Genomic DNA, 15,319 nt, shown 5'->3' with positions numbered 1-15,319 from the left:
GAACAGTAACAATGATCAAAATTAAATTACAAATTCAATAATCATTGTGAAGTGTGCATTATAAGTAGCAAGACATGAGTATGAAGAATAAATTGGATGAAAACGCTTCATTATAGATCAAATATAGTTATATAATTACAATTGAAAAAGAATTACTTTGTAATGAATATGAAATTTTAATTGTTGAATGATACATCCATTGAATGTTATCCTAATGTTAGCTGACCGAATGCAAAGGATATGACGGCTTTCCAAAATACACATTATCTTAAGCAAGACAACAAAGGGCAAAGAGTTGCCATCCTTTCAAATGCAAATATACTGAGGTGAAAATCTGCTTCTATCTAACACATTGTATATTTACAAAAAAAAAAAAAAAAGAATACAGAAATATGTGATTGAATTTTTAACTTCTAAATATAGCAAAGGTGACATCACACAGCATTATACATATATATTTTTGTCAGAAATACCCTTCTGAAACCAGACAGCTGCTGAATGCTACAAATGTATTTGAAACTTTATCTGTTATACTATTTCATTGTCAATAAAACAGTGACAATGTTACTAGGGTATACAAACTTGTCAACTACAATCAACAGCTCTATATACCATTTTCCTTGGGCATCACTGTTTTGTTCAAGCTAACAGATAAACCAAAAGCTTTCCAGGAGCATGAAAGTTGGTTCATGAACTCCTGTGAGAGTTGATTAGTCAACAACAATGGTTGAACACTAAAATCCAAAAGAGTTCTGCCCTTGCCGCAAACGTACATATATTGGAAAGCTTGCCAGTTGAACATTACTTCATACTACTATCATGACAGTTCACAAAAGCATCAAACATTACAGTGGAAAAATAAATGAAAAATGAAATAGAAATTAAAAGGTCTCGTTCTTTAAATCCTATTTACACCAATCGATCAATAAGGGTTTTATCACTCAATGAGGAACCCCTCCCTGGACTTTAGTCATCTATCTGTCCCGAGTTATCTGTGGTCATGTGTTGTATCAGGTCTTCCATCCACCTTGTTTTTGGTCTTCCCTTTGGCCTAGTATGTTCACGAGGTGAACATCTATTAGATAAATCTCACCTGTCTATTTGTGGTAGTATGTTTGAGTATGTCTGCTAAAAACTTTCGACACACGCAACAAACACTGATAAAATTGGTATAATTTGAAAGCTCAGTCTTTTGACCGACAAATATCCAAAAATTTGCCAAAAACATTCATTCTTTCACCTTCAACTGGGCCATTTTTTACAAGGAGGGGTCACTTTTTTCATCGACATTTTTGCAAAGTCATTCACACCTCGCAATATTGATGTATGCATAAAAGATGTTATTTGAAACGCCCGTGACGTCACAAGTCACATGGACGAGATGACTAAATAGTCTCATGTTTTTTTTCACCTCCCTTTCCTCTTAGTGTTAAAGGTTCAAGCCTGGCTACTACAGCATTTTTTTTTTTTTTTTTTTTGCGCTTGCACAGGTACCTGCCATTTTCATTTTTGTTTTTTAGGGGTGTGGTTAATTTTTTTTTTCTATTTTTTTTGGGCTGGGTTTCTACACTTACCATAAAACCTCTCCACACCCAGACAACATCAGGTACCCCTGTTAGTTTATATATATATATATATATATATATATATATATATATCATGATGGGTCCTATAAGGACACCAACATTGATGCAAGTTTTCACATAGTCATCTTGTGGACAGCCAAATTTCAAAAGGATCCTCCAGAGACCAGTATGGTTCATCGAGATGAATGCCTGGTTATAGTCAAGATTGATTGTACTTTGATTTTTGGTTTCTGCTCCGTAAATGGGACGATGGTGATAAGCAGCAAGTCGAATCATTCATTTGGCCACTCATTCCAATCACTGATACATGCCAATCCAGATTACGATCTTTACAATCAATCTGGTAGAAATTATATCATTTTTTTGTCAAGCTGGGGTATTCGTTCTGGGTAATTCTAGGAGTTCCACCCTTCCTGCCTTTGTCTCCCACCTTTCGGGTGGAGTAATTTTATTGCTTACTGCCTCACATGCTCTGACTGGGGAATATTGATGGGGCTGCTAAGACAATTTTTAAAAGGTTAACATGCTGCTCCTTCAGGGGTGTTAGCTTGACTCTCCCCCACCTTCTGTCACATGTTTCTGTAGTGGGAAGGAAGTAAACAACAGCAAGATATGGTCCCTTATGATTAATGATTATCTTCCTCTCAGATAATCTAATTCTCCCGTCCTTTCTCCTATGCTAAGAATTGCTTTCTTGTATGCTTAATCATGTCTAATTATTCAACCTAAAATCAAAAAGAGTAGACAATCTTGACTATACCCGAATACTTTCCTCACGTCTACAAAAATCTTGTAGAAGTCAGTTCAACGTTTATAGCTCTTTTGCTTGATTTGTTCTGCTGTGAATACCATATATGCCTAACTTTGGTTTATATAAAACATTAAATAAACTAGGGACATATAAAGTGTAAAAATCAACTGATGTCAGATCCGGACTTCATTGGCCTCTTGATTGCTTCGGCACTGTCAGGAAAATGATCACCATTTAGCACAAATACACTACATACATTAAAGCCCACACCAGTTACTCCATTTCCCCCACTCACTTTCCTTCCAAAATAGAGCCACCGATCACCAGCTGGACAAGTTAATAAGACAACATCTAAAACAACAGAATAACTTGCAAACATCAGAATTGTTCATTCAGGAGCAAATTCCAAAAGATTTATCTTATTTTCCTCCAAATTTTCTTATTTTGTGGGATGGAGCATTTTACTAGATCTCAGCCATTCAGTTACTTCAGAGACTCCAAGAAATGTTTTTAGGTTTCTAACTGACTCATAAACCGCAATTTTTTTTGGAGCTCTTGTGCTTGGTTTACCAGATATATTCACCAGGTAGCTTTTGAAAATTCTTTTCCATGATCCCAATTGTTCCTATGATTACTGGAATGATGGAGATCTTCCTAAGATTCCAATTTTTCATGTCGTACATAAAACCTTAGTATAGAGTTATCTTTTATCTTAGCCTCCCCCTCGTCTCATAATCACTAAATCAGCTTTAACAGCTTTATCTTTATCTTTGTTTGAACACAAAAGAAATCTGCTGACAATACTATGCTGGTCAGATAAACAGATATTGAACTCTACCAGCAATCTTCTAGTCTCCTAAAAGCTGCTCAGGCACCCTAAGGGAAACCAAAAACCATCTCAATCTTATTTTAAGTGACCTAGTGATTTTACAGGTATGTAGAGACTGCCAAATATACAGGTCAGCAACTATGAGTTTCGAATTCATGACATTTTTTTTTTTTTTTTTTTTTTTTTTTTGCAATTCATCCCAAACAAGGCACACTGCCAAGGAGATGAAAGGCGCTAATGTTTATATAGGGGAATTCTAAATGGGGATTTGTGCAGTGAAATGCTTGTTCACATTACATTCAAATTTCTGTACGTTGGTACAGTCAGAGAAAAGAAACTATTAGAGCCGAAAACCTTCCAGCATCTAGGGAGCTTTACAGTGAACGAATGTGATCTCTTTTTTGTTATGTGTTGGGGTATTGACATTGAGGGGGAGGGGAAGGTACATGTACAGCAAGTTTGTTGAAGCACTTGTCAGACAAACAACATTGACGATGGTGACGTAAGCATCACTGCATCGCACTTAAAAAAAAGGTTATCGTTAATGCCTAAGCAGGTTTTAAGATAAGATGTAATTTGCATGACACTATCGACTTTCTCCACAAAACTACATTGACCAGAGACAAACAGTTGGCCAGCCTCCACTGGTAAAATCGTAATTGGTGAGCCATTTTATGTGATCTTGCTCCGAATCACTGTGCATGGACTACCATGGTTTGGGACATAGTGTATTGCATCAAAGAAGCCGGCTCAACACTATTGCAACCATACCAGTTGCAAGATCTTTAACTTGGCCATGCAACAGGTTTCCTATCAGATTCCTTACCCCTCTTGATTCATCATGCACCTGGATACCAATCATAATATTTGTGTCTCCGTGCAGATATTGCTAGAGAGGTTCATCTGCCTTTTAACAGGTCTTTTTTTTTTTTTTTTTTGCCTCACAGAATTTCTCTTCACTAGGTAGACTAGGTTAGGAAACCGGTCTAGCCACTGAGAGTACAACCATGTGACCATGTTACCAGTACCCCCCCCCCCATCATCTTACACACACACAGACACACACATTAAAACTTGGTAAGCAATATTTTCAGATTTCTGAAAATCTTACGACTGCATTTGCATAAAATTTTTGCAGAAAAAAAAAATATTATTTCATAGTTATTTGTTGACAAATCAAAAATCTATTCTAAAAACAACATCGACACAAAAGAACAACAAGAATGTAGTGAAAATTAATATATAAAAGAAAAAACATTGCACATAGAATATGGCAAACTGTCTAAAGTGACTAATATTGGCACAACAAAAGATATTTTAATAAAACAAAGCAAAGCACAAAACGACAGTAAAGCTGAAGTCATCTACAACTATGACAATATCGATAATGAAATACCAAACTTCAACTTGGATTAGATAAAAAAAAAAAAAAAAATTAAAACTGAAGTAACGTGTATTTTATTTACGTTTCTCGGGTGTATCAACAATTATGTAGGTAGATTTTGAGCAAGAAACATGATACTGAGTGATAAAAGTTGATTCTTTATAATGATTAAAAACAAAATACCAGTCATTTTCTTTTTTTAAAATCACATCAAATGCGCATTAATAGGAAATTAAAATATTCATAAAATTATTTTTTAAAAATTGAAGAGTTAAAGAAACAAATGCCCACCATAACAAAAAAAAAAAAAAATTAACTGTAGTTAATATGGCTAGATGGGAACATTTTAATAATTTTAAATACAAAAATTATCTTTTTAATCATTAGATTACCCCTGGAATCTGAATAGTAGTAATTAAATTTTTTTTTTTTTTTTTTTTTTTTTTATTCACTAAAAATTATATTCATGTCAAGCTTTACTTTAAAAAAGTTTTCATTCCTTATAAAATTAAGACTCAACAATGCATATGCACCAAAGCAAGAGTTAATGTATAAATTTCATTGTGCAGTTTACCTTTATGATTTTTGTATATGTAGATTATAGTATTGTAGAAAAATAAGTACGGGTGTCCAGAAATGATTAAATAAATAATAAAACCCACTGCAATCTATATGTCTGAAAGTTGTAGGCATACCCTTTCGTAGTTCTTCAGTTTTTCTCCAGTATTCGTTTGAACATTGTTTGTATCACGTCTCCTTATTTCACTACTTCTGCCCCTTGTTTGTTTCTCCAAAATTTGAAATGGAAACTTCTTTGCAAAAAAAAAATTAAAATTTTTAAAATTTATTTTAAATAAATAAAAAAAAAACAAAAAAAAAAACACACACACAAAACAAACAAAATTTGTTTAAATTTAATACAGTCGATTTTTGTAAATTTAAAAGATAAAAACAAACAAAAACTAATTTTAATAATTAAAATTGTTTAAAATCAGTATTCTACTCTGTTCATCTCTCAATACAATGAATATTTATTTATCCATTTTTTTTTCATGGTGTTAGTTGCTATTTTTGTTGACATTTTTATCTGGATGGTTTCTTGCTTTGCTGATTGCCAGTTTCATATTTCAACTTTAGTATTCTTCAGACCATTGCAACCTTCCAGTTTGCGATCATTATGGTCGCCATTGCATCTTCAAAGTTCGCTTGCAACAGTTTGTCTCAAACGTGGTGGTTCATGCAATGTTGAATCTCTTCTCTTCAGCAACCTCTTTGCACAAGTTGTTTTTGCTGGTTTGGTCACACTCTTCAGCACCAACGAAAGAAATTTATCAGAAAAGTCATTCTTCCAATTCGACTTTGGGGATGAAAGAATGTGGTGGCCAACTCAAAATGAGGCTCCGAAAGATGAAGCAGGATACAGACCTAATTATATTGGCCTATGTATTTATGGTGCAACCAAGATTAATTTATCATGTCTATGTTACTTCCAAAACAACTAATAATATATATTATATATATATTACTTGATTAATTATGTTCAAATATATTGTTAACATGAACTAAAAACCAATATTTTTTCAAAAGTGCTCAATACGAGTGTAGATGACTGATGGAGATGGACAAAATCTAAAGTAGATAAGATTATTTTTTTTTTTTTTTAAGTCGCCGTTCCTTCCACTTTTTTGATGATCTGAGAAAGAAAAAAAATTTTTTTTTCTAACTATGGAATTCACTTGGAATTCTGATGAAACTTGAAAATGTTGATTGATCCACGTAGATTACTTACAATGTTAAGCATGATAGATATTATATATATATATATGATATGGTGGCGTTCACCCAGGATGGGTTGAACCAGTTTCACCAAGTGAGTTCACAATGACATGGATCAAATCCAACCATGCTGGATGATCAGCTGCTGAAGCTACAGTGATGGAGATCCAGTCACGGTTTCAGAGGCAGATTCAATGTCTATGTGCCAATTTCATGAAGTGGTCAAATGGTTTGCTCATTTCATGAAATGGGCAGTTTGGTGTATGAATCTCAGAAATTTATGCAAAACTACTTGACTCTTATAATTATTTTAAAATTCTTTTAAATACCCATGCAAGCTTTAGCCATAGATGAAGATATAAAAAATCGGGCTTTCTTGTGATCTGCTGCATATGAGCAGTTTTGAAGAAAGGACAAACTGGAAAAACACTCAGTAGAGAAGATTACAACATTTTGAAAACTTCAGATTACTTCGTTGCAAATGACCGGTTCAATTCATGAAATGACCAATTTCACAACTGGCATGTAACCTACACACACACACACACACACACACACACACACACACACACACTGATTTTGTCAATATAAACATTAAAGTGATCTCATAATTAAATAAAATGGATAAATTATCAAAAGCGTTTTTTAAATTATGTTTAATTTTCTAGGGAGGTAATTTAAGCAAAACCACGTAATTTCAATACAAAATTTATATCAAAGATATACCTATCTCCAACATAAATCTATTGAAATTTAAGAAAACTAATTTAATAATTATATTCTATTGATATTTTAGATAGACGTGCAAGTCATTCATTGAAAAATAATATTTAGAGCTAGATTCATAGCTGCCAGATGGAGGTCATTTTTTGTTTGTGCATATAACAGGAAACACTAACATTTGTTGCTTTCAATCATTCTTTTAAATATTTTCATAATTTACTGTTTGGTATTGTCATAGGCTGTATACAATACACACAGTGCTTCAAACTATTAGGTTGACAAAAAAGTTCCTGTCATAGTTTAACTTTTTGAAATCTATTTTTTTCAGAATTCTATTTTAGAATCATTTTCGAACTTTAAAAAACATTTTTTTTTTTTAAGAGTTAATTCAAGTTAATTTCTATTTATTTCCGAAAAAAAAATTGTGACACCGTTTTGATTTCTAACAAAGACTATTGAAAATCTTTTTGAATGTCTGAAAAATTGTTAAAAAAAACATTAAAGACAAAGTGCAGGAACTTAGTTGTCAACCCAATATAACACTTATAAAAACATTTTTATTAGACAGATTTTTTAAGTCGATCTAAAATATTTTATAGAAGATGAACCATTTTGTTGAATAAATTTACTGTAAAAAGTAAGTTTAATTTGATATCGATTCATGCACATGTAATATTTTGGTAAAGGTTGAGATTTGCATTGGAGATAGATTGCGATAAAAAATTATGTACAGGTGATAAAATGAACCTTTTTGAATTGAAATCTACTTTTAGTATTATGCATGAAATCTGGAGAAAACACGTAAACAAGTAAATATGCAAGTATAATCGATAGATTTTCAAGATGACAGCATGACTGAATGAAAGTAGATTTGCTAAAAAGCAGAAATGAAGAAAACACTTTTACTTACTTATAAACTCAAAGACCTTCATTTCATTACAGTTAATTTCCATTTAAGTTTTTGGTATCACTGATGATGCTAAGTGTTACAATGTGTTTCTTTTTTCCTATCACTACATAATACTAAACGGATTTTAACTACAAAACGTTCACGTCATAATCTAAAAAAAAAAAAAATTATCACCTATCCACAATTTTTTTTTTTTTTTTTTCTTTTCCCCCCTAAGAATCTGTCCTGGACACAAATCTCAACGTTCACCATCTTTATCATTGTTTTACAGAGAAAAGGTTAGAAGCATGCCTGTTTTATGAGCAATTCTTAGTAAAAACAAAAGTTCCTTACGATAAAAAATGCAAAAATTTTAAATCCTCGTATTTAAACCATCAGTCTGTAAGGACATAATTTACATTATAGATGCAATAGTTTTTTTCACAATGCAAAGAGAAAGGATTACTTCTCAGTCTCGTGTTGTAGATCCTTAAAAATTATGAATAACATAAAGATGGGATGTCCTGCTAGTTTGGCAAGCCAAGAGCAGGCTCAAGGCATATTACTGTTTATTAATGAGGGATCATTTTATGTTTAACCTTACATAAAAAAATTTAACTCCCTGCTAAAACATTTCCCAAAAGATTTTTATTTGGTATTTTCTTTTTTTTTCTTTTTAATTCTGTGTACTGATTTAACCAAATATTTTAATTTATAAAAATCAATGTTTTCTTTTTCTAACACATTGGTAAAACTTCAGCAAGTTCAAACTTATTGGAAAAAAAAAAAAAAAAAAAAAAAATTTACAAACTCCCAATACTGTCAATGCAATCCATTATTTAGACTGTAATCGCAAAATTGGTAGTTGTAAAACTAGTTATACGGAAAGAGAGGGCGGGGGGAAATTGATACGTTTTAAAAATTGCTTTTACATTTCTGAATTAGACACACAAAAACGTCTTGACAACATCTAGAAGTCATTTTAAAATTATGGAAATCAAGACTATTTTCTATTTATCATGGTGACCAGGTCTTTAGTCACAACTGCTTGCGTTGTTGACTGGCTCATATCAGAGACTGGACAGAAAGTTGAAGTCAGACATTGTTGATACATACATCCTGTCTCTCCATTACTTGCAAGTAGACATGTTTGTTGGATAGGTCAAGTTCTTAGATGCAAAGAAAGTGGACCATACACAGAGCTGTTGATCCTAAACCCATGCCTGGATAGCAAAAGTATAGGGGGAAGTAAACTGAAAATCTGGCTAACAACTGTCAAGACATACACAGAAACTATGCCTGGCCGTCGTGTCACAATGCTAGATGAGATAATGGCTCCAAATTATCATCAATGTTTCTGCAGATAATGGAGTGCAGCAATCAAGATGTGTTATAGCACTAGCTGCCGGTCAAGTCCACTTCCAGCCCAAACAGATTTAAGTACATTTTTGTCGTTTGCTAACAGCACCCATTTTAATCACATTGTGAAGAAGTTAGGGCATTATGTTAACATGATTAGATGATTCCAGAGGGATCCTTCACCAAGGAATTGATGATCTGATTGTGGCACCCTCAAGATTGAGATAGCTAAGATTTTCAAGAAAGTTATATTGTAAACCTGAACCAATAAGCAAAGCCATTTTCACCTTGCACTCCATTTTACAATTTTTTTTGACAAAAAAATAACTTATGTACAAATATATTACTTGTTTGAATACACAACTATAAAGATTAAGAAATAAAATTATAAAATGTCAGAGTTTTTAAATCAAGTGTCAAATTAAAAATAATTTAACAAATGTCTTGTATAATAAGAATTGTCGTTGCTAGTTTTCTTCCAAATTTTATTAAATAGATTTAAAAATTTTAAATATGAAGAAGGGAGGGGCATCTGTTCAGCTTTTTAGTTTTCCCTTTTGACCAATTAAATAAATAATGATAACCATGAAAGTTGAAAACACTTTCTTGTACAAGTTATGTCAACTTTTCATACATCTTAGTATAGATTTATATTTATTTTTGATATTGCTACAATTTTTTCATAAATGTATATTTAGAATAAAAAATAATCTACTTATATATAAAAAGCACTTTGTGTGTGTGTGAGAGAGAGAGAGAGAGAGAGTTTGTTCCCTATAGACTCCAAAACAGCTGGGCCAATTTTTAAATTTCACAAATATACTTTGCGCCTGTAAGTGTTTAGATTTTGTATTGGAATGCCTGTGATAAGTATCTAGAAATTGATAATTGAAAGAATCGAATTCAAGTAGTCAGATTTTGACCGACGTTAACACCCTTATACAGCCTAGCATCACAAGTGCATTAGAGAAGTTTTATAACCGCACAAGCAGAAGAGCCTGACATATAAAATCAACAGTAGATTATTTGATAAGACCAAAGTGTGTTCGAAATGAATGTTTCTGTTTAGAGCACAATTGAACCATGATACTCGACTTTTGCATTTGAAACTAATTTTAAGCATTATATAAAAAGTTTTATGAAATCAACCATAGGTTCTCTAGTTTGGAGGCTAACTAATCCAAATAAAACTATTTTTTAATACAGCGTGCGTATAAAAAAAATATTGGTTATGAAAATATTTTATTCATGTAAAAGAAATAATATATTGCATATTATCTTATCCTTGTTGAAATAAAGAATAAGTGACTGACTATAATTATTTTAATTGATTTTTCTTTATATATTTTGATCTTGTAAAAAAAAAAAAAAAAAAGTTTTGTTTTTGGTTTTAATTTTTATAGACAAGATGTTCACAAAACAAAGTAAAGATTCATTCGATTTAAAAGCAATCGCTTTGAAAATCAGCAAGTAAGGTATGAAACAAGTCACAGAGCAACTCCCCCACCCCACCCCTGAAATAGCAGCATAAGACAAGGAATAACTAATCATCACTAGGGCTAGGACAACAGCATATTCTTTTCATTGTTTTGACTCTAGTGTGTATCGGTTGATATCTTATATGCTTTTATATAGAGTGATCTGGTTCTTGGTCGATTAACTGTGTCGGATATATACTCGAGAGTCAAAACAATGATAAGAATATGCTATTGTCATAGCCCTAGTCACCACACAAGCAAGTGAACAGTTTCTTTAGAAGGAAAAAAAAATCATGCTGGTAAATAAATATATTACAATTGAAAATTATTGGAATTCCTTCAATATTGTCATTATACGTTTAACTTTATTGACTCGTGTTCAATTGTGTGTTCCTTACAAGATTGCATTGTCATAGCCTTCAAACAACTCCTTTCACATTGCACACAATGCTTCAAGCAAACTACAACATACTTCTGAAAATGAAATTTACATTTTATTCAAATACTAATCTCATCAAATTAGCTTGAAAAATAAGTGTGTTTGTCAGTCAGTTTGCATTACAATGTGGGGCACTTCTACAGAATATTAGCCAAACTAAATTTACTTTTGTTTAATGAAATTTATGCATACAGTCAATTAGTACCAAGTGAAACTAACTTTTCAAAAAAGGGGGGGGGGCAACAAAAAACTCTTGTATTCTTGTTGTTTCGACAGTCTTGGTTGTTGGCAAACAGTCAATTAGTACACAGGTTAGGGTTAGGTTAGAGTTAAAAAAAAGCTGTTTATTTTATGTTTGATATCGTCTTTAATTATTGTCTGCCACACATTTATTCTGCAATTTCCAATTCATAAACTGCTCTGCTTGTTTCTAGTTGGCTCTAGAAGTTTGCTTTGATAAAAGTCCATTTCGTTTGGTTTATATTCTGAAGAAGTACGAAAACCACATTTTATTTAGACATTCATCTCATCAAATTAACCTAAAAACATGTGAATTTGACGGTCAGTTTGGATTACTATTGTGTAGATCGAATACTAACCAAAAGTTTCTGTCAATGACTGAATATCTGACCCTTGCTATTCTTCCTTCTCCAACACTGTTTAAAATGGCTTAGGCATACAACTCAACATCTGGAGAGAAAGCTTCTCTACCTAGATGGCAATAATAAAAAATGACATTGCAACACTATGAAGCCCACAAGTACTTAGTCTTCGACTATGGAATCGGAATTGGCTAGCCATATTGTGTGACTTAGCTTGGAATTGGTGAAAGTGGACTGCAATAGTACTTTAGCACTTGCTCAAGAGAAAACAAGCTCAACCCAACCGAAGTGATAGCTGTTACAAGTACAACTAATACATTCTTAACTTTATTGTTTGCTTTTGGAATTCCTTCCCTGCTCTCAACTCTACCAGCATACAGAAATTTAAATGTAATATGAACAAACATCTTACTGTACAACACCCCAATTAGGATAATCCCTAATCACAGTAGCCTCTTACATCTCAGTGACAATATACCTTATTGGGGGGGGGGTTTAAAAAATAAATAAATAAAAAAAATACTAATACCGTGAATTAACTTGTACTAATTTAGTATTATTTATTGATCTAATTTTAATTCTTATTTTCTTCTTTCGAATACATGCATTTACGCATGCAAACTATATATGCAAATATATGTATTTGTACACGTGCACACACAAACGCATCTTAGATGTATGCATATGAAACCATAATTAGCTAAAATATCTTCCAACTTTCTTTGTCCTCTTTCCTGATTTCATCTTGAATGTACATTTGATTGCATCAATTTGTTTGCAACATGTTAAATTTATTTCCAACAGAGGAAACAGAATAAAAGATCAAAACAAAAAGCATTAAAAAAATAAAATAAAACATAATATATATATATATATATATATATATATATATATAAATAAAAATAAAAGAAACATAAAAATCCATTAAAAAACAAGCCCATTAAAACATCTTGAATTCAGTTCTCCCTCCATCAACCAACTTTGACAAGAGAAGAATCAAAATTGTTCACCTAAGTCTCATTAAACATTTATTGGTTCTTTTTCATTATTGTAGTGAAATTCGAGAATTGAAACATTGAATTTCAAGTGAAACTAACAATATCTACTGAATTGTCAAGTTATATTAATGAACATATCCCAAAATTACAAAAATGATAAAATAAAAAATTAATTATTAATGAAAACAGTTTTCAAAGACAATTAGTTTTGCTTTTTTGCAAAACTCCATTTTCGCTTAAAAAAAAAAAAAAAAAAAAAAGTTTGAATCTTAACTGAAAATCTTTGGGCAAAAATTAATTTTCTACTTTATTTGTAATTTTTGGATATTTTCATTACTGCGAAAGAATAATTCAGTAGATACCATTGGTTTCACTTGAAATTAAATATTTTGTTTTTCGAATATCACTAAAATAAAGAACCCACTAATTATATTATCAACAAAGGGAAACCTTTGAAAAAAAAAAAAAAAAAAAAAAAAAAAAAAAAGCCGAAAGTTTGCAAAGTGCAAAATACTACAACAGGAGGCAGAAGCAGAATTGCTACAAAACCAGTTCTATATTATGATTTTATGACAACAATGTGTTCAGAATGAAATAATATGAAAGTGTAAATTGGAAGGTAAGTGAGGGATGAACTAAGAGACAAAATAGTCACAACAAATAGGACACACAACAAAACACAACAACATGCAGCTTCAACGAACACATGCTGTACAATAACTCAGTTACCCTTTTTTGAGTATTGGTTCTGGCAGACTTGTTGGAGCCTCTAGACACGTCCGATTTTCTCTCAGAACTGTCATCTTCTATACTAACAGCATCATTTTCAGTTAGATCACCATCATCATCTCCACACGAATCCTTTGATAAAGTATGCAAGAAATGAAACAAACCTTTGTCCATTCGAGCAAGTTTGGTCAATGGAGAGAGGAAAAATCCTTACAAGTAGGGATACAGTTCGGGTTGGTATGATGAATCAAGTAGGGATATGATATAGAAAAATAACTGATGCAGCAGTTCATGAAATAGGCTCAAAACTAGTGCTGGGATAATTAATTAGAATAGAAAATCAGAAAAAAAAATCAGAACATTTTTGGTATTGGAAACCAAAAAATTTAAGCTTAATTCCAATTCCAAAAACGATTCTTTTAATATTTTTTTATTTAAAACTTAATTTTCCATTGTTTGTACTAATGATAAAATGGTAAATGTTCATTGATTTGAATCCACCAGTAAAACTAAAATCTATACATGATAATGAATTTGATAAAAATCGTACAGGTATTATGATACGAGTGGATAAATCAGAAAAAATGGCAAAATGGTGAAAAATAGTTGCAAATTACATGAGTTTAGCAAATCACTATTTTCAGTCAATTATTAGGAACCGATTATAGGAAAAGTAGCTATAAAGATCCACTTGTATATAATGTACAATCTCCTCTTACTTTTGTGAAAAAGTATGCACATATTTACACTGGATTTTACGGTAGGATGAAAAAAGAAATAAAATAAAATAAAAATATTTAGAAATTGGAAAAATCATAATTGGTAACTGTATCGCACAAAAAAAAAAAAAAAATAAATAAAATAAAAAATAAATAAAGGAATCATTCCATCACTACTCAAAACCATCTAAAAGAAGTTGGCTTTCAGTAGTATTTTGCATTCGAAATAACATTATTTGAAATTATATTGTTTATGCCTCCACTACTATGCAATATTTAGCTTGACACTTAGTATACAGTTTCATTAATGTAACATCTATATGAAAAAACACTAAGCCAATTCATGTTCATACATGTTATCTTTCACACGAATTAAAAAAAAAAAAAAGTTCCCAATTCGCAACAGTAGTGATTAAATTGATGTTGCTAAAGTAAACAATTCAGACTTGAGCGATTTAAAAAATTTTTCTAAAATTAAATTATGCAATCCTACCGACTAAAACAGTGTAGTTTTAGATAAATACATTTCACAAAGTCACATTTATTGATTTGAAGAATATTCATTTTTAGGGTAAAAAGACAATATTTATCATTTTAAAACCAATTAAATTGCTACAATTTTAAATAAACAGGGGGCATATTCGTTTTATTTATTTAAAGAATATTTAGATGATAACAATTTACAGAAGAAACTTTTTTTCCTGATAGACTGAGAGACATTTATCTTTTTAACAAGAATATTATTAACAGTAACTTATACGGATTGGTGCAAAATTTCAACTAGTCTATATAATATTCTGCTTGCTCCTTCCTTACAGTACGTTATGTTTCGAAAAAAAAAAGCCAAATGAAATTTTTGAAAACCAAACTACTTAAAAAGAAAAAAAAAAAAAAAAAGAAAAAAAAAATTCAAATTTGTAAAACAGCTTTAAAAAGGCCAATTTGGCAAACCAAAAATATGAGTGACCTCCCTTTGATGCAACCTCATTTTCAAATATCAATATATGATCATTGTTGTAATGGTGCGAGAAAGGAACACTTAATAATTTTGACATGC

General features: G+C 31.3%; 1 protein-coding gene across 12 annotated transcripts in view; it reads right to left on the bottom strand.

Annotated features, from left to right (window-relative positions):
* The window catches only part of LOC145279808 (kinesin-like protein KIF2A), a 148,206-nt gene that overhangs the window by 58,257 nt on the left and 74,630 nt on the right, over nt 1-15,319 (bottom strand). For 3 of the 12 annotated variants that reach the window (XM_080131162.1, XM_080131163.1, XM_080131170.1), the window contains exons 4-5: nt 13,544-13,675; nt 5,246-5,362 (exon numbers count right to left, since the gene is read on the bottom strand). The exons of 2 other annotated variants lie outside the window; for them this stretch is intronic. In XM_080131162.1, coding sequence (XP_079987288.1) covers nt 5,246-5,362; nt 13,544-13,675 — 249 coding nt within the window. The remainder of the gene's footprint in view (nt 1-5,245; nt 5,363-13,543; nt 13,676-15,319) is intronic. 7 more of the 12 variants (XM_080131164.1, XM_080131166.1, XM_080131173.1 and 4 more) reach the window with 3 other exon arrangements.

The sequence above is a fragment of the Euprymna scolopes genome, chromosome 7 (assembly GCF_053919585.1).
Source record: "Euprymna scolopes isolate OS-2025 chromosome 7, ASM5391958v1, whole genome shotgun sequence".
NCBI lineage: Eukaryota > Metazoa > Mollusca > Cephalopoda > Sepiida > Sepiolidae > Euprymna > Euprymna scolopes.
The sequence above is the reverse complement of the archived record's forward strand: the minus strand, read 5'-3'. Positions and strand labels throughout refer to the sequence as shown.